The sequence below is a fragment of the Nerophis ophidion genome, linkage group LG04, assembly GCF_033978795.1.
Source record: "Nerophis ophidion isolate RoL-2023_Sa linkage group LG04, RoL_Noph_v1.0, whole genome shotgun sequence".
Lineage (NCBI taxonomy): Eukaryota > Metazoa > Chordata > Actinopteri > Syngnathiformes > Syngnathidae > Nerophis > Nerophis ophidion.
Genome location: NC_084614.1, coordinates 75,740,534 through 75,767,467, shown reverse-complemented (window position 1 = coordinate 75,767,467; position 26,934 = coordinate 75,740,534). Strand labels below are relative to the sequence as shown.

At 39.5% G+C, this 26,934-nt stretch overlaps 1 protein-coding gene across 1 annotated transcript in view; it reads left to right on the top strand.

Annotated features, from left to right (window-relative positions):
* The window catches only part of nsd1b (nuclear receptor binding SET domain protein 1b), a 98,554-nt gene that overhangs the window by 40,725 nt on the left and 30,895 nt on the right, over positions 1-26,934 (top strand). Inside the window, 6 exon segments of the mRNA XM_061899085.1 lie at positions 440-577; positions 4,344-4,467; positions 5,243-5,443; positions 5,509-5,688; positions 17,540-17,696; positions 19,270-19,475. Coding sequence (XP_061755069.1) covers positions 440-577; positions 4,344-4,467; positions 5,243-5,443; positions 5,509-5,688; positions 17,540-17,696; positions 19,270-19,475 — 1,006 coding nt within the window.

The following is a 26,934-nucleotide window of genomic DNA, read 5'->3' as shown; positions in this document are numbered from 1 at the left end:
AGGTCCTGGAGCATAATTTCTCCCAAGGTGGCTGTCGCCATCTCTCATGAAGTTTTTCATAATTAGTAGTGTTGTTGTCAAAGGGAAAAGCGAACTTTTCGATGCATCTGGGAAATTAATGCGCCGCTGTAAGCTTTGAATGACCAAAATACGTAAATATTACATGTTATTATGAATGTGCCGGTTACTACATTACATATACTTACAGCGTGGATATAAAACGTGGTTGGAGGTTTTTTAGAACAAATCTTTGTTAGCTGACTCTTGCTAGCGTTTTTTTTTTTTTTTTTTTTGCAAGTTAGAATGCATAAAAATTAAAAATGTGTCCTTGTTTCACATCATTGTGAATGATCAAAATTCCACCCCGAAAAAAGAGCACAGTTCCCCTTTAGGTACAAGAACAAAAATCAAAGCATGTTTTTGGGGTTGTAATACGCAGGGTGAAGCCTCCATGTTGGATCAGAGCTTCTCCTCCGCTAAAGACGACTCGTCGCTGTGTGATGATTCACTCGGATCTGCCAGGAAGATCATCGGGGACAGAGGCGGCACTGCTTCCATAAAGGAGAATGTGTGTCAGGTGAGCCGCATTCTATTTACCTTCATACTTTTCTATTTACGTTCACCTCCTGGTACCCCAGCACCTCTAAAACCCTCGAATCTAGACTCCAAACATCCCAGAATAAGCTAGTCCGGTTACTTTTAGACCTCCACCCCAGATCACACCTAAATCCAACCCACTTCTCCAAAGTGGGCTGGCTCAGGGTGGAGGACAGAGTCAAACAACTTGCACTGAGCCTGGTCTATAAAATCCGCTACACCTCCCTGATACCGAAGTACATGTCAAACTACTTCCTTATGACCGCCATAGTCACAACACCAGGGGGACCTCCACAAACCACGTTAAACCCAGATTCCGATCTAACAAAGGTCTCAACTCATTCTCTTTCTATGCCACATCAATGTGGAATGCACTCCCAACAGGTATAAAAGTAAGTGCATCTCTATCCTCCTTCAAAACCGCTCTAAAACAACACCTCCAGGCAACTTCAACACTTTACTAATACCCTCCTCCATTCACATCCCATCTGCCTGGATTATAAACAACTCCAATGTACTTCTAATGTATATACTTGTTCTTATGCTATGTGAACTCACTATGTTCTCTGCTGGCTGTACATATCCTACTAAATAAGACCTACACTGTTTCAATGTCCACATTTCTCTGTTGATGCAATTGTTGATGACTGAAGTTCTGATATCAACCAAAGCTCCTCATCCCACCCCCCGGATTGTAAATAATGTAAATAATTCAATGTACATACTATGATGATTAACTTGTGTGATGACTGTATTATGTTGATAGTATATATTTGTACCATGAATTGATTAACGTGGACCCCGACTTAAACAAGTTGAAAAACTTATTGGGGTGTTACCATTTAGTGGTCAATTGTACGGAATATGTGCTGTACTGTGCAATCTAATAATAAAAGTATCAATCAATCAAACATTTAAAGGGTAACCACACTTTTTGGGGAATTCAGTTTATCATTCACAATCATTATAGGGGCAAGACAGATGTTTTTTTTCCCCCGTAATTCATTCTAACTCGTAACTAAATGTAAAGCTTACAATACAGCCATGTTCTCTATTCTGCCCATAAAAACCCAATTAAAAACCATGCAAAAACCTCCAACAATACTCCATTTACATTTTGTGACTTATGCTAACCAAGTATTAGTGATATTGTTATTAAAGGCGTTAAGGCAGACAATCTTTTTAGCGGTGCCGTGATCACTAGCTTAGATGGCTATTTGCAAAGTGTCAGCTCGTGAGTTGCTTCCTCGCCTCAGTGATCATGAAAGTTTATTCTAAATCATAAATCATGCCTCTCAACTGGTTAGTAGAAGGATGAGGACGTAATCTGTGAAGTTGGTGTGGTGGATTGGCCCAAAGCTTAAAGGGGAACATTATGAATGAATGAATGAAATAAGTTTATTTCGGTCATATAATCAATCAAATCAAATCAATCAACCATTGTGTGTGATCAGTTTTACAGTACATGTTATATGTATACAATAATGCACATTTACACATAAAAGAAAAGAAAAAGAATGACCAAAAAAGGAATAGGCTGAAGCCAAAGCTTATATTTGCCTATCCTATACCTTCACAGAAAATTAAATTGCCTAAACATCAACATAAAAAAATAAATAAATCAAAAATCAATGGGATGAAAGTAATTGTGACTATATTTTATAATTTCCAATTATTTCACCTTTCAATGTTTTCTTAAACCTTATCAAAGAATTGCATGTCTTCAGCTCATCACTGAGCTTGTTCCACCATTTAACTCCTAAAACTGTAATACATTTGTATTTTATATTTGTTCTCGCTTTACCCATTTCAAAAATCGATATCCCCCGTAAATGATAGTTTTCTCCTCTTAAATTATCACCAAACCTATGCAAGCGTCAATATATACCTTGATGTTGCAGGAAAAAAGACCATGTATTTTTTTAACCGATTTCCGAACTCTAAATGGGTGAATTTTGGCAAATTAAACGCCTTTCTGTTTATCGGTCTTTTAGCGATGACGTCAGAACGTGACGTCACCGAGGTAACACACCCGCCATTTTCATTTTCACATTACAAACAACGGGTCTCAGCTCTGTTATTTTCCGTTTTTTCGACTATTTTTTGGAACCTTGGAGACATCATGCCTCGTCGATGTGTTGTCGGAGGGTGTAACAACACTAACAGGGAGGGATTCAAGTTGCACCACTGGCAAAAAATCTGCCGCCAGACCCCCATTGAATGTACCAGAGTGTTTGCACATTTGACCGGCGATGCTAAGACAGACATGGCACAGAGATGTATGGATAACCTGCAGATGCATTTGCAACGGTTAAGTCAACAAAATCACAAAGGTGAGTTTTGTTGATGTTGTTGACTTATGTGCTAATCAGACATATTTGGTCACGGCATGACTGCCAGCTAATCGATGCTAACATGCCATTTACGCTAGCTGTATGTACATTTGAAACTAGATACCCACATTTAATGCAAAACAAACACTTACCAATTGACGGATTTAAGTTGCTCCAGTGTCACAAGATGCAAAAGTCCTGATCGTTTGGTCCGCACATTTTACCGGCGATGCTAATAAGGCAGCCGTGCTATGGGCCACTTCATTAGGTACACCCACGCTGTGGCCGAATAGCGTCAATAGCTATTCGCTCAATAGCTTCAATTTCTTCTTCAATTTGATTTTCGCTATCTGCCTCCATACTCCGACCATCTGTTTCAATACATGCGTAATCTCTTGAATCGCTTAAGCCGCTGAAATCCGAGTCTGAATCCGAGCTAATGTCGCTATATCTTGCTGTGGTAACCGGCATGTTGTTTGTATTGTATGACGTCACAGGGAAATGGATAGTGGTTTCGAAGACAGCGAAAATAAGGCACTTTAAAGCTTTATTTAGGGATATTCCGGGACCGGTAAAATTTTGAAAAAAAATTCAAAAAATACAACAAGCCACTGGAACTGATTTTTATTGTTTTTAACCCTTTTGAAATTGTGATAATGTTCCCTTTTAAACAGCAAACAAAGTGGTTTTAGTACAAAAGTTTTATTTACCCATATTCCAAAGTACAAGTTGGATTGAATTGCCAATGCAAGCAGACAGCATCCTCCGCAGGATCCAGAATCATGCAAATCATATAAAATATTTGTCTACTGGCTTTTTATATGTTTCCCTCATGTGTCAAGGTCTCGTTGTTTTGCAACTGCTTGCTCCACAAAAACCGTGGATCTCTTAGTCATAACAAACAATCAAAACATTTTGTAGAATGGTTAGAGCGACCACAAAGAAACTCAACTCGTCGTGTTTGGAGGAAGAAGAATTCTTAGTTGCATCCCAAGAACACCATACCTACTGTGAAGCATGGGGTTGGAAACATCATGCTTTGGGGCTGTTTTTCTGCTAAGGGGACAGGACGATTGATCCGTGTTAAGGAAAGAATGAATGGGGCCATGTATCGTGAGATTTTGAGCCAAAACCTCCTTCCATCAGTGAGAGCTTTGAATGGTTGACCAAATACTTATTTGCCACCTTAATTTACAAATATATTCTTTAAAATTCCTACAATGTGAATTCCTGGATTATTTTTTCACATTCTGTCTCTCACAGTTGAAGTGTACCTATGATGAAAATTACAGACCTCTGTCATCATTTTAAGTGGGAGAACTTGCACAATCGCTGGCTGACTAAATACTTTTTTGCCCCACTGTAGCTTCGTATTCTTATATTGTGTTACTAAAGGCATGTTGTGTGTGCCAGGTGTGTGAGAAGACCGGGGAGCTGCTGCTGTGTGAGGGTCAATGCTGTGGAGCCTTTCACCTGGCTTGCATCTCTCTGGCCGAGGCCCCGAAAGGAAAGTTTGTGTGCCCCGAGTGCAAATCTGGTAAGCTAACTGACTTAAAACAAATCTCCCGTCCAAAGGCAAAACCCAGTAACTCCATTTTGGTCAAAACTGAGCTGATAATAATTTTGGAGTTCCTAGGTGATATGCTTTACATTAGTGTATGCGATATTGTAATTTGTTCCGTAAGTAAGCAGTTACGCGCATGGCAGGACCTAGCAACTACCACATAACCGCGTAGATACAACAGAAAAACCTAGTATCTCAAGGGACCAATCGGAGCTTCTTTGTCAGTCGCCTTATTGTCTTTAATGAGACATTTGCACCAATGGGGGCCGACGGTCAACCTGATTATGTGATATTATGGCACGAGGGGATATTTGGAAGATTGGCCCAGGACGTTGCAAGCACCTTCATTAAATGTATTGTTCTTGATTCTTCCCCTTGCATACTCTTTTGGGCAGATAAGTGTGGAGGTCAAAATAAAAACCGTACGCTGTACACGGCTCTTGCCCAATGTGCAAACGCAGAATGGGGCCCAGCCGAGATTGTGATAAAATATCTGGAGAAAGGGCACACGTTCATGAGAGCAGATTCAATCCATGGCTCAATCGGCAAGAAAATGAAAGCTCAAGAAAACATCTATACCTTTGATGACTTTGTAGATCTTTGTAAGACAGCATCAAGATAGATTGGTTTTCCTTTGTTTTCTCCAAATCAGCGAGAAGTGAGTTACTAGGTTTTGCCTTCGGACGGGAGAAATGCCATCCACGTTAAATGAGCTGTACCCAAACGTCTGCCTCTACAATGCCTCCAGGTGTGCACACCTGCTTCGTGTGCAAGAAGCGCAGCGAGGACGTGCGGCGCTGCATGATCCCCACCTGCGGCAAGTTCTACCACGGCGAGTGCATCGCCGCCTTCGCCTCGACCGTGCCCGTCAACCGCGGCTTCCGCTGCTCCATCCACGTCTGCCTCACCTGCTTTATCGCCAACCCCACCAGTCCCTCCATCTCCAAAGGTGCGTTTGTGTCACTGTTAAAAAGTGGCGCCCCGCTGGGCTGACGAGGTCTTTCTCATGGGCAGGTCATCTCATGCGCTGCGTGCGCTGCCCCATCGCTTACCACGCCAACGACATCTGCATGGCGGCCGGCTGTGTGGTCCTGTCCAGCAACACCATCATCTGTCCCAACCACTTCACGCCGCGGCGGGGTGTCAAGAACCACGAGCACGTCAACGTCAGCTGGTGTTTCGTTTGCACGGACGGTAACAACGCAGTTTCCTGCAAAACCATCTTTTGTTTTATGCATAATTCAGGGGTAGGGAACCTATGGATGTGGCTCTTTTGATGACTGCATCTGGCTCTCAGATCAATTTTAGCTGACTTTGCTTAACACAGTAAGTAATGAATAATTCCGCTGGTAAAAATAACGTTCCCAATATAAAACATTCTCATGCATTTTAATCCATCCATCCGGTTTCTACCTTACCTGTTCAAGAAGTCGCATTAATGGTAAGAAGTAATTTATTTATTGTTGGTTAGCTTCAGAATAACAATGTTAAAGGGGAACATTATCACCAGACCTATGTAAGCGTCAATATATACCTTGATGGTGCAGAAAAAAGACCATTTATTTTTTTTAACCGATTTCCCAACTCGAAATGGGTGAATTTTGGCGAATTAAACGCCTTTCTGTTAATCGCGCTGGAGGCGATGACGTCAGAATGTGACGTCGCCGAGGTACCACACCCGCCATTTTCATTTTCAACACATTACAAACACTGGGTCTCAGCTCTGTTATTTTCCGTTTTTCCGACTATTTTTTGGAACCTTGGAGACATCATGCCTCGACGGTGTGTTGTCGGCGGGTGTAACAACACTAACAGGGAGGGATTCAAGTTGCACCACTGGCCCCAAGATGCGAAAGTGTCTCCCGCCAGACCCCCATTGAATGTGCTGGAGTGTCTCGACATTTTACCGGCGATGACAGACATGGCACAGAGATGTATGGATAACCTGCAGATGCATTTGCAACGATAGTCAACGAAATCACAAAGGTGAGTTTTGTTGATGTTGACTGCCAGCTAATCGATGCTAACATGCTACGCTAATCGATGCTAACATGCTATTTACCGGCGGTGCTAAAGCAGACATGGCACAGAGATGTATGGATAACCTGCAGATGCATTTGCAACTATATTACGTTTCCTTCCACCCACATTTAATGCGAAAAAACACTTACCAATCGACAGATTTAAGTTGCTCCAGTGTCAAAAGATGTGAAAGTCCTGATCGTTTGGTCTGTTTAATTTTACCGGCGATGCTAACGCAGCTATTCGGCCATGCTATGGCTATGAATAGCGTCAATAGCTATTCGCTCAATAGCTTCAGTTTCTTTTTCAATACTTTCATACTCCAACCATCTGTTTCAATACATGCCTAATCTGTTGAATCGCTTAAGTCGCTGAAATCCGAGTTTGAATCCGAGCTAATGTCGCTATATCTTGCTGTGGTATTCCCATTGTTTGTTTACATTGGCAGCACTGTGTGACGTCACAGGGAAATGGCCAGTGTCTTCGCAGAGAGCCGAAAATAAGGCACTTTAAAGCTTTATGTAGGGATATTCCGAGACCGGTAAAATTTTGAAAAGAACTTCAAAAAATACAACACGCCACTGGGAACTGATTTTTATTGTTTTTAACCCTTTTGAAATTGTGATAATGTTCCCCTTTAAGGAATATAAATGGCTCCGGAGTATAAGTCGCACCAGCCGGAAATGCATATTAAAGAAGGAAAAAAACACATATAAGTCGCACTGGAGTATAAGTCGCATTTTTGGGGGAAATTTATTTGATAAAACCCAACACCAAGAATAGACATTTGAAAGGCAATTTAAAATAAATAAAGAATAGTGAACAACAGGCTGAATAAGTGTACGTTATATGAGGCATAAATAACCAACTGAGAAGGTGCCTGGTATGTTAACACAACATATTATGGTAAGAGTCATTCAAATAACTATAACTTATAGAACATGCTATACGTTTACCAAACAATCTGTCACTCCTAATCCCATTAAATCTTACACGTCTAGTCTCTTACGTGAATGAGCTAAATAATATTATTTTATATTTTACGGTAATGTGTTAATAATTTCACACATTAGTCGCCCCCCTGGCCAAACTGTGAAAAAAACAGCGACTTATAGTCCGAAAAATACGGTATTATACTTAGCTCATTTTGCAGTGTGTGTGTGTTACGGACAGAAAAGCTCTGAATGGCAGGGTCCCTGCTATCACATGTTGACAAAAATATAACATTTACATAATAAAAATCAACTACAGGCTTCCCAAACACCGGGATAAATTAAGCATGACTTGAAACTGTTTAATGTTGCACTTTGTATATGTAGAAGAAAAGTTTTATCAATTTATTTAATCCGAGCAACAATTTGAGGCAGTTGAATGTTGATTAACGTAGGCAGAATTATTATAGTGTTCTCAATGTTAAAAGGATAAAGCCATTGTTTACAAATTTGGTAAATAAATAACCAAAAAATGTATATTTTGTTGTTTTCTTACTGTACCGATAATGAACAGAACCGTGACCTCTAAACCGAGGTACGTACTGAGCCGAAATTTTTGTGTACCGTTACACCCCTAGTAATTAGTATTATCATAGATTTGTTCTTATAGCGTTTTGTTCTATTTTTCGATTGTTGCTGCTTATTGTACGATGTAACAGAGGCCGTACTCCACTGGCGACTGCTGGTTTTTCAGTATGGGAAGCTCATTTTCAGCTACTATTTACACACAGGCACAGTCTCCAATAACGGATAAAAAATATAAAGACATCAGATTTGAAAAAAAACGCAATTTACATATGGTTCTTAACTTTTCCACGACAGAGTGGCCTGGGGTCCACTCAGATATTAACACTGAATGAGTTACCTTATTCTTGATTTTAATCCTATTGAATAAGTATATATAACCTACTTACAGTTTACTACCTTGTAAAATGATATGACACCATGTGTTAATCACAAAGGTTACAATTTATTTAACACATAAATCTTAGGCTTAGGTCAGGTTGATTAGAAAAATAACTACTAACCAAATATTCTACATAATAAGGGACACACACTTCAATCAATCAATCAATCAATGTTTATTTATATAGCCCCAAATCACAAATGTCTCAAAGGACTGCACAAATCATTACGACTACGACATCCTCGGAAGAACCCACAAAAGGGCAAGGAAAACTCACACCCAGTGGGCAGGGAGAATTCACATCCAGTGGGACGCCAGTGACAATGCTGACTATGAGAAACCTTGGAGAGGACCTCAGATGTGGGCAACCCCCCCCCCCCCCCCCTCTAGGGGACCGAAAGCAATGGATGTCGAGCGGGTCTAACATGATACTGTGAAAGTTCAATCCATAGTGGCTCCAACACAGCTGCGAGAGTTCAGTTCAAGCGGATCCAAGAAAGCAGCGAGAGTCCCGTCCACAGGATACCATCTCAAACGGAGGCGGATCAGCAGCGTAGAGATGTCCCCAACCGATACAGGCGAGCGGTCCATCCTGGGTCCCGACAAGCGGTCCATCCTGGGTCTCGACTCTGGACAGCCAGTACTTCATCCATGGTCATCGGACCGGACCCCCTCCACAAGGGAGGGGGGGGACATAGGAGAAAAAAGAAAAGAAGCGGCAGATCAACTGGTCTAAAAAGGAGGTCTATTTAAAGGCTAGAGTATACAGATGAGTTTTAAGGTGAGACTTAAATGCTTCTACTGAGGTAGCATCTCGAACTTTTACCGGGAGGGCATTCCAGAGTACTGGAGCCCAAACGGAAAACGCTCTATAGCCCGCAGACTTTTTTTGGGCTCTAGGAATCACTAATAAGCCGGAGTCTTTTGAACGCAGATTTCTTGCCGGGACATATGGTACAATACAATCGGCAAGATAGGATGGAGCTAGACCGTGTAGTATTTTATACGTAATTAGTAAAACCTTAAAGTCACATCTTAAGTGCACAGGAAGCCAGTGCAGGTGAGCCAGTACAGGCGTAATATGATCAAACTTTCTTGTTTGATCATACATACTCATACGTTGTGCTAAAATAATAAAAAAAAACTAAATTAGTAATGAATATTTTTCTTTACTAAATTGCCAGTACAAATATAAGCAAATGAAAATACAGATTCACCACTTTAGTCATAATTTTTGCGCTTCAACTTCTTCATGACTTTAGCGCCAGACTTCTTCTGTTTGTCATTACCGTATTTTCCGGACTATAAGTCACAGTCTTCTCCGGAGTCCAGCAGGGGGTGAGACCCGGCCTAACCAAAAAAACAACAACATTTATTTTAATTTTATTTTTTTATAGTTTGGCCAAGTCTCACCCCAGGCCAAACTACAAAAAAAAACGCGAATTATAGTCCGAAAACTACGGTACTGCCACAAGTGGTGGAAAAGTTTATTACAACTGACTACTGCTGCGGCTCATACGGACCACAGCTGATAAACATATTTTTGGCAGCCCTTAAACTGACGTACATGATTGTAGAATTCTTCATATCAACACGGAACAATGGAATGAATCGATTAAAAATGCTCTGGCAGTAGGTTTATAATTCAAGATCACTGATTCACTCAATTTGCTGTCAATCAAAAAAGGATTCAGCCTCAGACAGATCCTCCAGTCATCATGCGGAAAACCGGCGTCTTAGCCAGCCAAGGCCGAGCCCACTTTATATTCACTTCCAGAGACACTCGGTGTCCGTGGGTGGGACAAAGCCAAGCATTTATTCATTGATTGTCTAATTTGGCTGCAGTGGAACAACCTACACTGTGCTCCGAATAAATCAGAAAAAAGTCTCATTGCAATCGCCACTGTGTGTGTATATATATATATATATATATATATATATACACACACACACACACACACACACAATACAGGCCAAAAATTTAGAGACACCTTCTCATTCAATGCGTGTTTATTTATTTATTTATTTATTTATTTCGGCAATCTTCACATAAAACAAAGAACAACAACAAAAAAAAGGAAAACAAAAAAACACTCATTTGAGCAATGATTGAGCCGAAAGGGTGTAGGTTGAAGCAACGCTTATATAAACCTACCCCATCACAACAAGAACAAGATTCAAAAATATATAAAATCTAAAACATGCTTCACTTATATTACTTTTTTTTAAGCAATATATAAGCAACATATATGTAGCACACGTCTCATATACACAGTTTAACATTTAAATCAAACATATACATTTGTACACTTTTATATATATATATATATATTTATATATATATATATATATATATATATATATATATATATATATATATATATTATATATACACAATTCATTTAAATTCCATATAAAGTGGTAATATATACATTTTAATATAACCTATATGTATAATTATGAAATCATAAATTGTATTTATATACATATTATGTATTATTGTCTTTCAAAAAAAATGTTTGCTCTTCTTTCTTTATTTTCATGACTATTTACATTCTAGATTCTCACCGAAGGCATCAAAACTTTGAATGAACACATGTGGAGTTATGTACTTAACAAAAAAAGGGTGAAATAACTGTAAACGGGTTTTATATTCTAGTTCCTTCAAAATAGCCACCCTTTGCTCTGATTACTGCTTTGCACACTCTTGGCATTCTCTCTATGAGCTTCAAGAGGTAGTCACCTGAAATAGTTTTCACTTCACTGGTGTCATAGTTTTGATGCCTTCAGTGACAATCTACATTGTAAATATCCATCCATCCATCCATCCATTTACTACCGCTTATTCCCTTTCGGGGTCGCGGGGGGCAATAGTCTTGAAAATAAAGAAAACGCACGGAAATGAGAAGGTGTGTCCAAACTTTTGGTCTGTACTGCATGTCAAATAAATTAAAGTATGTGTACGTCGTAAACATGCTGCGTCCGCTCCAGACAATCTCGTCCTACTTGTTTCATCACAACATCCGGTTTTGTCACTGCTATTTTGTTGTTCAAAGTCTTTCACCGGCCAAATTTTCCGTGCATCTCTAGTCAATAGTACGAAAATTATAAGCTAAAAATATATATATACATATATATATATAATTTTCCTGAAGGAACTTTCCTGACGGAATAAATAAAGTACTATCTAATCCAATATATATATATATATAAATAAATGATAAATGGGTTGTACTTGTATAGCGCTTTTCTACCTTCAAGGTACTCAAAGCGCTTTGACACTACTTCCACATTTACCCATTCACACACACATTCACACGCTGATGGAGGGAGCTGCCATGCAAGGCGCCAACCAGCACCCATCAGGAGCAAGGGTGAAGTGTCTTGCTCAGGACACAACGGACGTGACGAGGTTGGTTCTAGGTGGGATTTGAACCAGGGACCCTCGGGTTGCGCACGGCCACTCTTCCACTGTGCCACGCCGTCCCTATATATATATCTATATATATAATACATTGCATCAATGTGTATATATGTATATATATATATATATATACATATATATATATATATATCCATCCATCCATCCATTTTCTACCGCTTATTCCCTTTCGGGGTCGCGGGGGGCGCTGGCGCCTATCTCAGCTACAATCGGGCGGAAGGCAGGGTACACCCCGGACAAGTCGCCACCTCATCGCAGGGCCAACACAGATAGACCGACAACATTCACACTCATATTCACACACTAGGGCCAATTTAGTGTTGCCAATCAACCTATCCCCAGGTGCATGTCTTTGGAGGTGGGAGGAAGCCGGAGTACCCGGAGGGAACCCACGCATTCACGGGGAGAACATGCAAACTCCACACAGAAAGATCCCGAGCCTGGATTTGAACCCAGGACTGCAGGAACTTCGTATTGTGAGGCAGACGCACTAACCCCTCTGCCACCGTGAAGCCCACATATATATATATATATATATATATATATATATATATATATATATATGTATATATATATATATATATATATATATATATATATATATATATATATATATATACACACATTCATGCAATGTATTACTTTCATTAATTTTCACGTTAAAAAAACGTTCATTTGTAAGGTGTGGCGCCTCGCCACGATCAATCCCATCTAGGGGAAACCTTGACAATAGAACCATGTGACTTATTTTAAGGCAGGGGTCGGGAACCTTTTGGGCTGAGAGAGCCATGAAAGCCAAATTTTTTAAAGTGTATTACCGTGAGAGCCGTATCATATGTTTTAACAGTGAATACAACTAAATGCATGCATTTTTTTAAGTAAGACCTACATTTTTAGAGTATAAGTCTTATATTTTATATAATTTTTATTCTGAAGCTAACCAATAATAAATAAAATACTTCTTTGGCAACACTAAATAGGCCCTAGTGTGTGAATGTGAGTGTGAATGTCGTCTGTCTATCTGCGTTGGCCCTGTGATGAGGTGGCGACTTGTCCAGGGTGTACCCCGCCTTCTGCCCAAATGCAGCTGAGATAGGCTCCAGCAACCCCCGCGACACCAAAAGGGACAAGCGGTAGAGAATAGATGGATGGACTTCTTACCATTGATGTGACTTATTGAACAGGTGCGGTTGAAAATGGATGGATGGATTAAAATGCATAAGAATGTTTTATATGATAAATGTTATTTTCAACACCGATTACTGGCGGAATCATTCATTACTAATCGTGTTAAGTAATGTCAGCTCAGATGTATTTGAGAGCCGGATGCAGTCATCAAAAGAGCCACATCTGGCTCTAGAGCCATAGGTTCCCTACCCCTGGTTAAGGTATTGTTACTCGAAAGTTGAATCCAACATTATTTATATAGCATTTTCTATACACAGGCATGTAGCAAACAAAGAATGTTGTGTAGACAAAAAAAGAGGAACAAAATACATACATACATACAAACGCACACACCTCACTGTTGACAAAAACAAAACAAAACGCCACCTTTAGGGCGTCCACACCGGAGAATACCTTAAAATGAACATCATCTAGAAAATTTTATGAAACTTGGATAAATTATATGCAAAATAATACAGTAATAAGGTAATAAAACATAACATTGGGAGAATAGTAGGGGTGTAATGGTACGTGTATTCGTATTGAACCGTTTCAGTACGGGGGTATCTGTTTCGGTTCGGAGGTGTACCGAACGAGTTTCCACACGGACATATTAAGTAGCGTACCGCACGTTGTGTAAACAATGCACACCGAGGCACAACACAAAGCATGCTAGCAGCGACAGATAGACATGATAGACTGACCATACGTCCTCTTTTCACCGGACATGTCCTCTTTTGCGGGGCTGTCCGGGTGGAGTTTCTTAAATGCCTCAAATGTCCGGCTTTTTAAGTTAGGGCTGCGTGTATTTTCAATGTACGTTCGGGGTTAAGAAGGGGTTAAAAACAAAACAAATTGTGCACGCAGCAGCATTCGTGAGGGAGGGGCAGAGACAGAGAGAGCGAGAGAGTTATGATAAACGCGCATGCGTCGCCAGGCTTTGCTTTTTATCCACAGATTCATCAGATTTTATTTTTTATTATCTATAGCAGGGGTGTCAAAAGTGTGCCCCGGAGGCCATTTGTGGCCCACAGCTAATATTTTAAAGGCCCACGGCACATTCTAAAAATACTATTAAAATAAACAAAAACATAACAAAAGTGAAATAAAAAAGCTTAAAAGCTAAATGTAATTTAGAAAAAGTTGCAATGTTGACTAATAAAACAAAGCTGTTTTTTTTCCTTTCAAACTGTCATTGCTCAAAACATAATATTGAATCAAAATCAATGTTATTATGAATTATTGACCTATCCAAGTTTCCCCATTACTTCACATCAAATATTCCACTAAGAAAAATATTTTTGGTGGAAGATTTTGCAATTTTGGTAAATAAATAACCAAAAAATGTTTATATTTTGTTTTCTTACTGTACCGAAAATGAACTGAACCGTATCCTCCAAAGTGAGGTACGTACCGAACCAAATTTTTTGTCTACAGTTACACCCCTAGAGCAGGGATCGGCAACCCGCGGCTCTGGAGCCGCATGAGGCTCTTTAGCGCCGCCCTAGTGGCTCTCTGGAGCTTTTTCAAAAATATTATGAAAAATGGAAATGATGAGCGGAAAAAAACATTTTTTGTTTTAATTTGGTTTCTGTAGGAGGACAAACATGACATAAACCTCCCTAATTGCTATAAAGCACACTGTTTATATTAAACATGCTCCACTGATTCTAGTATTTGGCGAGCGCCGTTTTGTCCTACTAATTTCGGCGGTCCTTGAACTCACCCTAGTTTGTTTACATGTATAACTTTCTCCGACTTTCTAAGACGTGTTTTATGCCACTTCTTTTTCCGTCTCATTTTGTCCACCAAACTTTTAACGTTGTGCATGAATGCACAGGGGAGTTTTGTTGATGTTATTGACTTGTGCGGAGTGCTAATCAGACACGCTAATCGATGCTAACATGCTATTTAGGCTAGCTGTATGTACATATTTCCTCATTATGCCTCATTTTTAGCTATATTTGAGCTCATTTAGTTTCCTTTAAGTCCTCATAATTCAATTTATTGCTCATGACTCTATCTGTATGTAATATGGCTTTTAATTTTTTGCGGCTCCAGACAGATTTGTTTTTGTATTTTTGGTCCAATATGGCTCTTTCAACATTTTGGGTTGCCGACCCAAACCCTAGAGAATAGTAATACTAACAATAGATAAGATGGAAATAACACAATAAAAAACATGGGAGTTTAACATGATCAGTAAAAAGCCTATTTGACAAAGGTGTGGTTTTAGCCTATTTTTAAAATTATTTCAACAGTCTCCGCAGTCCTGAAGCTCTGTGACAGACGTTCCACAGGTGGGGGCCTCATGGCTAAATGCCGCCTTACCGTAGATTTTTGTTCTGGTATTTTGCAAAGATATAAGACCAGTGCTAGGGGACCTCAGGATCCGCAAAGGTAGGTACAGTCAAAACAGGTCTGATAGATAAGAATTTGGAAGGCCATTTAGTCTTTTAAAAACTATATGTAGAACTTTAAAAATGGATCGCGAAGCGGACGGGAATTTAATGCAGCGACTTAAAAACACGTCAAAAGTGGTAAAGAAATGGCTAAAACAGGCTAGAATTAAGGTTTAAGTCCTGACTCAAACGTGTGGACAATGCTGAAGAAACAAAACTAACACTTTAAAGGGGAACATTATCACAATTTCAAAAGGGTTAAAAACAATAAAAATCATTTCCCAGTGGCTTGTTGTATTCTTTGAAGTTTTTTCAAAATTTTACCGGTCCCGGAATATCCCTAAATAAAGCTTTAAAGTGCCTTATTTTCGCTATCTTCGAAACCACTATCCATTTTTCTGTGACGTCATACAGTGCTGCCAATACAAACAAACAATGGCGAATCGCACAGCAAGACATAGCGACATTAGCTCGGATTCAGACTCGGATTTCAACGGTTCAAGCGATTCAACAGATTACGCATGTATTGAAACGGATGGTTGGAGTATGAAAGTATTGAAGAAGAAACTGAAGCTATTGACGCTGTTCATAGCCATAGCATGGCCGAATAGCTGCGTTAGCATCGCCGGTAAAATGTGCGGACCAAACAATCAGGACTTTCGCATCTCGTGACACTGGAGCAACTATAATCCTTCGATTCGTAAGTGTTTTTTTCGCATTAAATGTGGGTGGAAGGAAACGTAATATAGTTGCAAATGCATCTGCAGGTTATCCATACATCTCTGTGCCATGTCTGCTTCAGCACCGCCGGTAAATAGCATGTTAGCATCGATTAGCGTAGCATGTTAGCATCGATTAGCTGGCAGTCAACATCAACAAAACTCACCTTTGCGATTTCATTGACTATCGTTGCAAATGCATCTGCAGGTTATCCATACATCTCTGTGCCATGTCTGCTTTAGCACCCCCGGTAAATAGCATGTTAGCATCGATTAGCGTAGCATGTTAGCATCGATTAGCTGGCAATCAACATCAACAAAACTCACCTTTGTGAATTTGTTGACTTTATAGTTGCAAATGCATCTGCAGGTTATCCATACATCTCTGTGCCATGTCTGCTTTAGCACCCCCGGTAAATAGCATGTTAGCGTCGATTAGCATAGCATGTTAGCATCGATTAGCTGGCAGTCACGCCGCAACCAAATATGTCTGATTAGCACATAAGTCAACATCAACAAAACTCACCTTTGTGATTTCGTTGACTTTATCGTTGCAAATGCATCTGCAGGTTATCCATACATCTCTGTGCCATGTCTGTCATCGCCGGTAAAATGTGGAGACACTCCGTCACATTCAATGGGGGTCTGGCGGCAGACACTTTGGCATCTTCGGGCCAGTGGTGCAACTTGAATACCTCCCTGTTAGTGTTGTTACACCCTCCGACAACACACCGACGAGGCATGATGTCTCCAAAGTTCCAAAAAATAGTCGAAAAAACGGAAAATAACAGAGCTGAGACCCGGTGTTTGTAATGTGTTGAAAACGAAAATGGCGGCTGTGTTACCTCGGCGACGTCACGTTCTGACGTCGTCGCAAAAAGAACGATAAACAGAAAGGCGTTTAATTCGCCAAAATTCACCCATTTAGAGTTCGGAAATCGGTCAAAAAAATAGATGGTCTTTTTTCTGATATTGACGCTTACATAGGTCTGGTGATAATGTTCCCCTTTAAGCTGAACTGCACCGATTTTGTCTGGAAGAGTGGTGAAAAATTCAAGCAGAAGCTTGTGGATGGCGACCAAAAGCGCCTTATTGCAGTGAAACTTGCCAAGGGACATGTAAGCAAATATTAACATTGCTGTATGTATATTTTTGACCCAGCAGATTTGCTCACATTTTCAGTAGACCCATAATAAATTCATAAAATAACCAAACTTCATCAATGTTTTTTGTGACCAACAAGTATGTGCTCCAATCACTTTATCACATAAAATAAGAGTTGTAGGAACTATTGGAGACTCAAGACAGCCATGACATTATGTTCTTTACAAGTGTATGTAAACTTTTGACCACGACTGTAATCCGCAGTTGACATGCCGCCTTCTGTCCTTTAGGGGGCAGTCTGTTGTGCTGCGAGTCCTGCCCCGCCGCCTTCCACCGCGAGTGTCTAAACATCGAGATGCCCAGAGGCAGCTGGTACTGCAACGACTGCAAGGCGGGGAAGAAACCTCACTACAAGGACATCTTGTGGGTCAAGGTCGGACGATACAGGTCAGTGGTGACCCTTGAACTTTGTAGTCTGTGTATTAAATAAACAGCTTTTACTGTTGAACAACCTACTTTTAGGCCATTTGACGTAAACCAGAAACCACAACAAGGATGTCCTACGGCAGGGGTCACCAACGCGGTGCCCGTAAGGACCAGATGAGTCGCCCGGTAGCCTGTTCTAAAAATAGCTCAAATAGCAGCACTTACCAGTGAGCTGCCTCTATTTTTTAAATTGTATTTATTTACTAGCAAGCTGGTCTCGCCTTGCTTGACATTTTTAATTCTAAGAGAGACAAAACTCAAATAGAATTTGAAAATCCAAGAAAATATTTAAAGATTTGGTCTTCACTTTTTAAAATAAATTCATTTATTTTTTTTAGCTGTCAGAAAGACAATTTTAGAGAAAAAATACAACCTTAAAAATGATTTTAGGATTTTTACCTTTTTAAATTCCTTCCTCTTCTTTCATGACAATTTAAATCAATGTTCAAGTATTTGTTCTTTATTATTGTAAAGAGTAATGAATAAATGCTAATTTAATTCTTCATTTTAGCTTCTGTTTTTTCGACAAAGAATATTAGTGAAATATTTCTTCAAAATTATTACGATTAAAATTCAAAAAAAATATTCTGGCAAACATAGAAAATCTGTAGAATCAAATTTAAATCTTATTTCAAAGTGGATTTTAACCTATTTAAAGCATGTCATCAAAATTCTAAAATTAATATTAATCAGGAAAAATTACTAATGATGAGGTAGCGACTTGTCCAGGGTGTACGCCGCCTTCCGCCCGATTGTAGCTGAGATAGGCGTCAGCGCCCCCCCCGCAACCCCAAAATGGAATAAGCGGTAGGGAATGGATGGATGGAAATGGATGTTCAATAAATTATTTTTTTTAAAATTTCAAAAAGATACAAATTAGCTCGTTTTTCTCTTCATTTTTTTCGGTTGAATTTTGAATTTTAAAGAGTCGAAATTGTTTCAAAATTTAATTTTCATTTTTTTCCTGTTTTCTCTACTTTTAAACCGTTCAATTAAGTGGGTTTTTTTTCATCATTTGTTCTCTACAAAAAACCTTCCGTAAAAGGAAAAAAAATGTATGACGGAATGACGGACAGATATACCCATTTTTTTTTTATATATATAGTGAAGTGAAGTGAATTATATTTATATAGCGCTTTTCTCTAGTGACTCAAAGCATTTTTACATAGTGAAACCCAATATCTAAGTTACATTTAAACCAGTGTGGGTGGCACTGGGAGCAGGTGGGTAAAGTGTCTTGCCCAAGGACACAACGGCAGTGACCAGGATGGCGGAGGCGGGAATCGAACCTGCAACCCTCAAGTTGCTGGCACGGCCGCTCTACCAACCGAGATATATTTATTAAAGGTAAATTGAGCAAATTGGCTATTTTTGGCAATTAATTTAAGTGTGTATCAAACTGGTAGCCTTTTCGCATTAACCAGTACCCAAGAAGTAGCTCTTGGTTTGAAAAAGGTTGGTGACCCCTGCCCTACGGGATGCGTGACGGTGGTCTGCAATAACGCCTTTCTGTTGCTATTGTGTCCTCGCCAAGGTGGTGGCCTGCCGAGGTCAGCCATCCCAATACCATCCCGGAGAACATCCAGCGTATGCGGCACGACGTGGGCGAGTTCCCCGTTCACTTCTTCGGCTCCAACGACTACCTGTGGACCTACCAGGCCCGGGTCTTTCCTTATATGGACGTGGACGCCAACAGCAAGGACAGGATGGGAAAAGGTGTCGACGCCACCTACAGGAAAGGTATGATTGGCATAATGTTATTATGGGCAATGAGTAGAGATATCCAATGATATCGGACTGTCGATATTATCGGCCGATAAATGCTTTAAAATGTTGTATCAGAAAATATCAGTATCGGTTTCAAAAAGTGAAATTGAGGACTTTGTATACGGACGTAGGGAGAAGTACAGAGCGCCAATAAACCTGAAAGGAACTGCCTTTGCGTGCCGGCCCAATCACATAATATCTACGGCTTTTCACACACAATGGTGAATGCAAGGCATACTTGGTCAAAAGCCATACAGGTCACACTGAGGTTGGCCGTATAAACAACTATAACACTGTTACAAACATGCGCCACACTGTGAACCCACACCAAACAAGAATGACAAACACGTTTCGGGACGAACATCCGCACCGTAACACAACATAAACACAACAGAACAAATACCCAGAACCCCTTGCATCATTAACTCTTCCGGGACGATACAATATACCCCAACCCCACCCCAACCTCCTCACGCTCTCTCGGGGAGAGCATGTCCCAAATTCCAAGCTGCTGTTTTGAGGCATGTTAAAAAAAAATAATGCACTTTGTGATTTCAATAAAAAAATATGGCAGCGCCATGTTGGCATTTTTTTCCATAACTTGAGTTGATTTATTTTGGAAAACCTTGTTACATTGTTTAATGCATCCAGCGGGGCATCACAGCAAAATTAGGCATAATAATGTGTTGAATCCACGACTTAATATATCGGTATCGGTTGTTATCGGAATCTGTAATTAAAGAGTTGGACAATATCGGCAAAAAAGCCATTATAGGGCATCTCTAGTTCTAATATCATCCATCCATCCATTTTTTACCGCTTATTCCCTATTGCTACAATCGGGCGGAAGGCGGGGTACACCCCTGGACAAGTCGCCACCTCATCACAGGTTCTAATATATGATATTTAATATGTACTCTGATATTAGCATGGTAGCTTTTTTGCTGATATTCCTCCTATTGTCAAACGTTTTGTTACTTGACAAATGATACCTGTTAGTATGCTCATTTTTGCAGGTATACACCATAGTCCTATTTTGGTACTTTGTGCATGCTAATGTTAGCATGCTAGCATTTAAAACAGTTTTTTCAGGTACACACCTGGGAGTAATACATTTTGATTTTTGACGCATGTTACAGTTAGCATTTTAGCATGCTAACATTACAATGCTAGCCTTTTTAACGAGGTACGCACCGCGGTGTCATATGTTTTGATTGATTGATTGAAACTTTTATTAGTAGATTGCACACTACAATACATATTCTGTACAATTGACCAGTAAATGGTAACACCCGAATAAGTTTTTCAACTTGTTAAAGTCGGGGTCCACGTTAATCAATCATGATGGTTAACTAATGCTAACTGTTAGCATGCTAGCATTTGTAGCTCAGTTTGCTCATATTTTTTTGTTGCCTAATGCTATCTCGTGTGCTAACTGTTAGCATTTAATTTTGGTTTTGGCCCTTCAGCATTCACACAACATTTCTGTTGAAATTGTATTCTCTAATTGTATGAAAAAAAATCTATATATTGGTTTGAAGGTGAAAACTACCAAAATGGCCCCTGTATCAATTTTATTTGCCAGTCCGTGGCCCTCAGGCAAAAGCGTTGGTCCAGACCTGGACAAGCGATATCAGAGGAAGGTTTCAGCTCTGGGAGCGAACTTTTGACTTGCTGCCATATTTGTGAAGTGAATTATATTTATATAGCGCTTTTCTCTAGTGAGTCAAAGCGCTTTTACATAGTGAAACCCAATATCTAAGTTCCATTTTTAAACCAGTGTGGGTGGCACTGGGAGCAGGTGGGTAAAGTGTCTTGCCCAAGGACACAACGGCAGTGACTAGGATGGCGGACGCAGGGCTCGAACCTGGAACCCTCAAGTTGCTGGCACGTCCACTCACTCTACCAACTGAGCTATGCCGCCCCATTTGGTGGTGGTTAGACAAAAAGACATTATACATTTTTTGAATGGCCATTTATTACCCGAATCCCATATTTAGCAATATTTACAGTGAACATGTAGTACAGGGGTCACCAACGCGGTGCCCGCGGGCACCAGGTAGCCCGTAAGGACCAGATGAGTCGCCCGCTGGCCTGTTCTAAAAATAGCTCAAATAGCAGCACTTACCAGTGAGCTGCCTCTATTTTTTAAATTGTATTTATTTACTAGCAAGCTGGTCTCGCTTTGCTCGACATTTTTAAATCTAAGAGAGACAAAACTCAAATAGAATTGGAAAATCCAAGAAAATATTTTAAAGACTTGATCTTCACTTGTTTGAATAAATTCATTTATTTTTTTACTTTGCTTCTTATAACTTTCAGAAAGACAATTTCAGAGAAAAATAAAACCTTAAAAAAATATTGTAGGATTTTTAAACACATGTACATTTTTACCTTTTAAATTCCTTCCTTTTAAATCAATATTCAAGTAATTTTTTTTGGTTTTATTGTAAAGAATAATAAATAAATTTTAATTTTATTCTTCATTTTAGCTTCTGTTTTTTCGACAAAGACTATTTGTGAAATATTTCTTCAAACTTATTATGATTAAAATTCAAGAAAATTATTCCGGCAAATCTAGAAAATCTGTAGAACCAAATTTAAATCTTATTTCAAAGTCTTTGGAATTTCTTTTAAAATTTTTGTTCTGGGAAATCTAGAAGAAATAATGATTTGTCTTTGTTAGAAATATAGCTTGGTCCAATTTGTTATACATCCTAACAAAGTGCAGATTGGATTTTTAACCTATTTAAAACATGTCATCAAAATTCAAAAATTAATCTTAATCAGGAAAAATTACTAATGATGTTTCATAAATTATTTTTAAAAATTTTTCAAAAAGATTTGAATCAGCTAGTTTTTCTCTTCATTTTTTTCGGTCGAATTTAGGATTTTAAAGAGTCGAAATTGAAGATAAACTATGTTTCAAAATGTAATTTTAATTTTTTTCGTGTTGTCTCCTCTTTTTAATCATTTAATTGAGTGTTTTTTTCATCATTTATTCTCTAAAAAAAACCTGGGGTGTCCTTTTTTTTTTTTTTTTTTTTTTGTCATGAAAAAGGGAGGTTTTTGTGGTTGGTGCACTATTTGTAAGTGTATATTGTGTTTTTTATGTTGATTTAATTAAAAAAATATATATATATACATATTTTTTTATTTTTTTATTTTTTTTAATAAAAATTAATAAAAAATTCTTCTGCGGCCCGGTAGTTAGGGACCACTGCCTTACAGCACTAACTCTTCCGGGACGCTGCAATGTACACCCAAGCCCCGCCCGCCTCATTGTTGTTTTATTTTCAAATGTATTAGCCCGTGGAATAAGTTAATGTTGATATATACCTCAGAAGGCTGCAAATAGAAATGAGGCATAATTTTTTTTTAATTTAAATTGCATTTAATATATCATTGATGTTTTTTTGTTTGTTTTTTGAAAGTTGATTTTGCACTATTAAGTTACTGTATATAAGCGTTGCCTGTTCTATATTCTGTGTTCAAGCAAATCAGAGTAGCAAACTGAGCAATAATTAAGGTTTTATTCACGCACTTTCTCTTCAAATGTATTATTAGCTTGTGGAAAAAGTTTATTTTGATATTTACCTCAGAAGGCTGCAAATAGGAAAAGAGGCATTAAATTTGTATTAAAATTGTGTTTGATATGCCATTGATTTTTTTAATTATTAGGGTCCGCCCTGCCCATGGCAGAGGACTCCACAGGAGTCCTTTTGAAAGGACCCTATTGAAATTGGTGCGTTTTATTATTATTCCGCACCTATGCGCTGTAATTTGACCCCCTTAACATGCTTCAAAACTCACCAAATTTGACACACACACATCGGTCTGGCATGCCTTCCCAACTTATTAGGCAGCCAAACCAGAAAAATCAAAAATACGCGCTAGCGCCCCCTAAGAAGGAAAAAAAAACAGACTGCTTGTAACTTCCGTTAGGAATGTCGTACAGACATGAAACAGAAACTGTCACGTAGGTCTAACTTAGACCTACATTTCATAATTATACCTTCTAGGGCAAACATCAACAGGAAGTTGGGAAAAAAAACCTTCAAAACAAAATTTTCGCAAAAAATTCAATTTTTGCCTCTTTGAGCTGATATTTGACCCCCTTAAAATGCTTCAACACTCACCAAACTTGGCACACACATCAGGACTGGCAGAAATTGCTATCTAATGAAAAAAACAAAACTCAAAATTGCGCTCTTGCGCAATTTTTGATCAAAACACAGCAAAAACTGCTTTGAGGAAGAAAACACAGACAAAACTGCTCGTAACTTCCGGTGGGAATGCCGGAAAGACATGAAACAAAAACTTCTATGTAGGCCTCACTTAGACCTACATTTAGATGATTGACATCCTTCGGCAAAAATCAACAAGAAGTTAAAAATTACCCCTTCAAAATAAAAGTTTTGTAAAAACCCGTCACCTTTTTCAAACGTAAACTCCTCCGAGTGCATTTGTCGTTTCGGCTTCAAACTCGCACAGGAGAGAGATTGAACCCTTTTGATCAAAACTATCCAACAAAGTTTTGATTACTGCTCCGGTTTTGATTTTACGCGCCTTCAAAGAACCCCTGCGCAAAGTTTCACAAAAAATGTCATTTTTGCCTCTTTGAGCTGTAATTTGACCCCCTTAAAATGATTCAAAGTGCAAGTTAAAGCTCTACTATGCAAAGCGAAAGCCATTTATCAACAACATCCAGAAACGCCAATCTGTAATTTGACCCCCTTAACATGCTTCAAAACTCACCAAATTTTACACACACATCAGGACTGGTGAAAATTGCCATCTAATAAAAAACCAAACCCCAAAAGTCAAAATTGCGCTCTAGCGCCCCCTAGGAAAAAACCCAGACAAAACTGCTTGTAACTTCTGTTAGGAATGTTGTAGAGACATGAAACAAAGACCTCTATGTAGGTCTGACTTAGACCAGGGCTTGGCAGCGGCCAAAGGCGGACCCGACCAACGCTGCTTGCAGCTTTAATTATTATTTGAAACTGGATTTTGCATGTCCCTATAAAGTTATATAAGCCTTGCTTGTTCAATATTCAACGCAAAAAACTTGTTTGGGTCCTTATTAAAAGGTTCATTTGTTCAACCTTGGCCCGCTGCTTTGTTCAGTTTTAAATTTTGGCTCACTCTGTATTTGAGTTTGACACCCCTGCTCTACATCCTGTATTAAGTGAAGTGAAGTGAATTATATTTATATAGCGCTTTTCTCTAGTGACTCAAAGCGCTTTACATAGTGAAACCCAATATCTAAGTTACATTCAAACCAGTGTGGGTGGCACTGGGAGCACGTGGGTAAAGTGTCTTGCCCAAGGACACAACGGCAGTGACTAGGATGGCGTAAGCGGGAATCGAACCTGCAACCCTCAAGTTGCTGGCACGGCCACTCTACCAACCGAGCTATACCGCCCCACATTAACATTAACAGCATGCCAGCCCAGCCATATGTTGTATTTGGCCTCTGAAGACGCAGTAAGCGACTGCAAGACATAGTTGATCAACAGCCACACATGTCACACTGAGGGTGGCCTTATAAACAACTTTAACACTGTTACAAATATGCGCCACACTGTGAACCCACACCAAACAAGAATGACAAGCACATTTTGGGAGAACATCCGCATCGTAACACAACATAAACACAACAGAACAAATACCCAGAATCCCATGCAGCCCTAACTCTTCCAGGCTACAATATACACCTCCGCCGCCCTATTGTATATCTTTGACCGGGTGGAAACTGGGAGAATGATAGGCCCGGGAGATTGTCGGGAGGGGCACTGATAGTCGGGTCCCGGAAAGATCGTTGGCGAGTGTGTTGCTAGGGCGGGAAAGCCATTCAAAGAAGATGAATTCAGTAAAAAAGTGCATGTTAGATTTTTTTAAGAAATCTTTTCTTGCGGCCCAGCTTCACCCAATTTCTGCATACAGTGGCCCCTCAGGTAAATTGAGTTTGAGACCCCTGATTTAATACATCCGAGATATACCCGCGGACAGCGATGTAGAACATTTAAGATGATATCGGCTTTTATGGGAGAGCGCAAAGCTCCCAGCAGCTTGAAGCATGGAGCGACAAAAGTCTCCAAACACAAGTACAGTCTACAACAGGGGTAGGGAACCTGTGGCTCGCGAGCCAGATGTGGCTCTTTTGATGACTGCATCCGGCTCTCAGGTAAATCTGAGCTGACTCTGCTTAACACAATAAGTAATGAATAATTCCACTTGTAATCACAGTGTTCAAAAATAATGTTCAAAATATAAAACATTCTCGTGCATTTTTAATCCATCCACCCGTTTTCTACCGCACCTGTTCAAGAAGTTGCATTAATGGTAAGAAGTTATTTATTATTGGTTCGTGTGGGGCTTGCCCTCCTGGGGGTTCTTCAGACCACCAAGCACCGACATGAGAGCCTGTTTCAGGGTTACAATATTGTTTTATTTTTCAATAAGTCTCTCAGTTGCTTTCCAGCAATTGTATTTTTCTCTTTCGTTCTCGCTTGTGCTCTGGCTCCAGCCCAAACCCTGTCTCTCTTCCCGGCTGCCGCTTATAAGAGAGCGACAGGTGATTAGATAACAAGGCCCAGGTGGGCCGTCTACGCACCTGTCGCTGATTTCGAGGCCGGAACTGGCCACTCCCCGCTTCGCTGCAGGCCCGCAGGCCACGCCCCTCCACAGTTAGCTTCAGAATAACAATGTTGTTGCAAAGAATAAGAGACTTATTATACTCTACAAATGTTGGTCTTACTTAAAAATGCACGCGTTTAGTTGTGTTCAGTGTTAAAAAAAATATTTTATGGCTCTTACGGAAATCCATTTTAAAATATTTGGCTTCTTGGCTCTCTCAGCCAAAAAGGTTCCCGACCCCTGGTCTACAATAACACCAGGAGTAGATGCTAGATTTGTTTTTAATTTTAATACAGAAAGAGTCACTCAAAGAATTGGAGAAATCCGTCGGAAAAAAACAGTCTCAAAAAATGTTGTGCATATAATAAGCAGCAACAATTGAAAAATAGAGCGAAACGATATTATGTAAGGAAAAGTATATGTTATTAGTATAATTAATAATGCATGTAAAACGATTATACAACCAATTTTCGTTTCACAAAAGAAAGCTATCAGAGTAATTAACCATGCCGAATGTAGTGCGCCAACAAATCCTCTTTTTATTAAATCAAACACATTAAAATTGCATGAGCTCATCGATTTGAACACAGCATTTGTGATGCACAAGGCACACAACCACATGCTTCGCTACAGTATCTAAGAGATCTTCCGAGCCAGGAAATCAGAGCTCAGAGGGACTGGCATTTTTCAAATAACCAAGGCCAGGAGTAACATACGGTAAAAAAAAAATTTGCATAACTAACCAACTTGGAGGCTTTAAAACAAAACTAGAGAGCCAACATAATAGAAC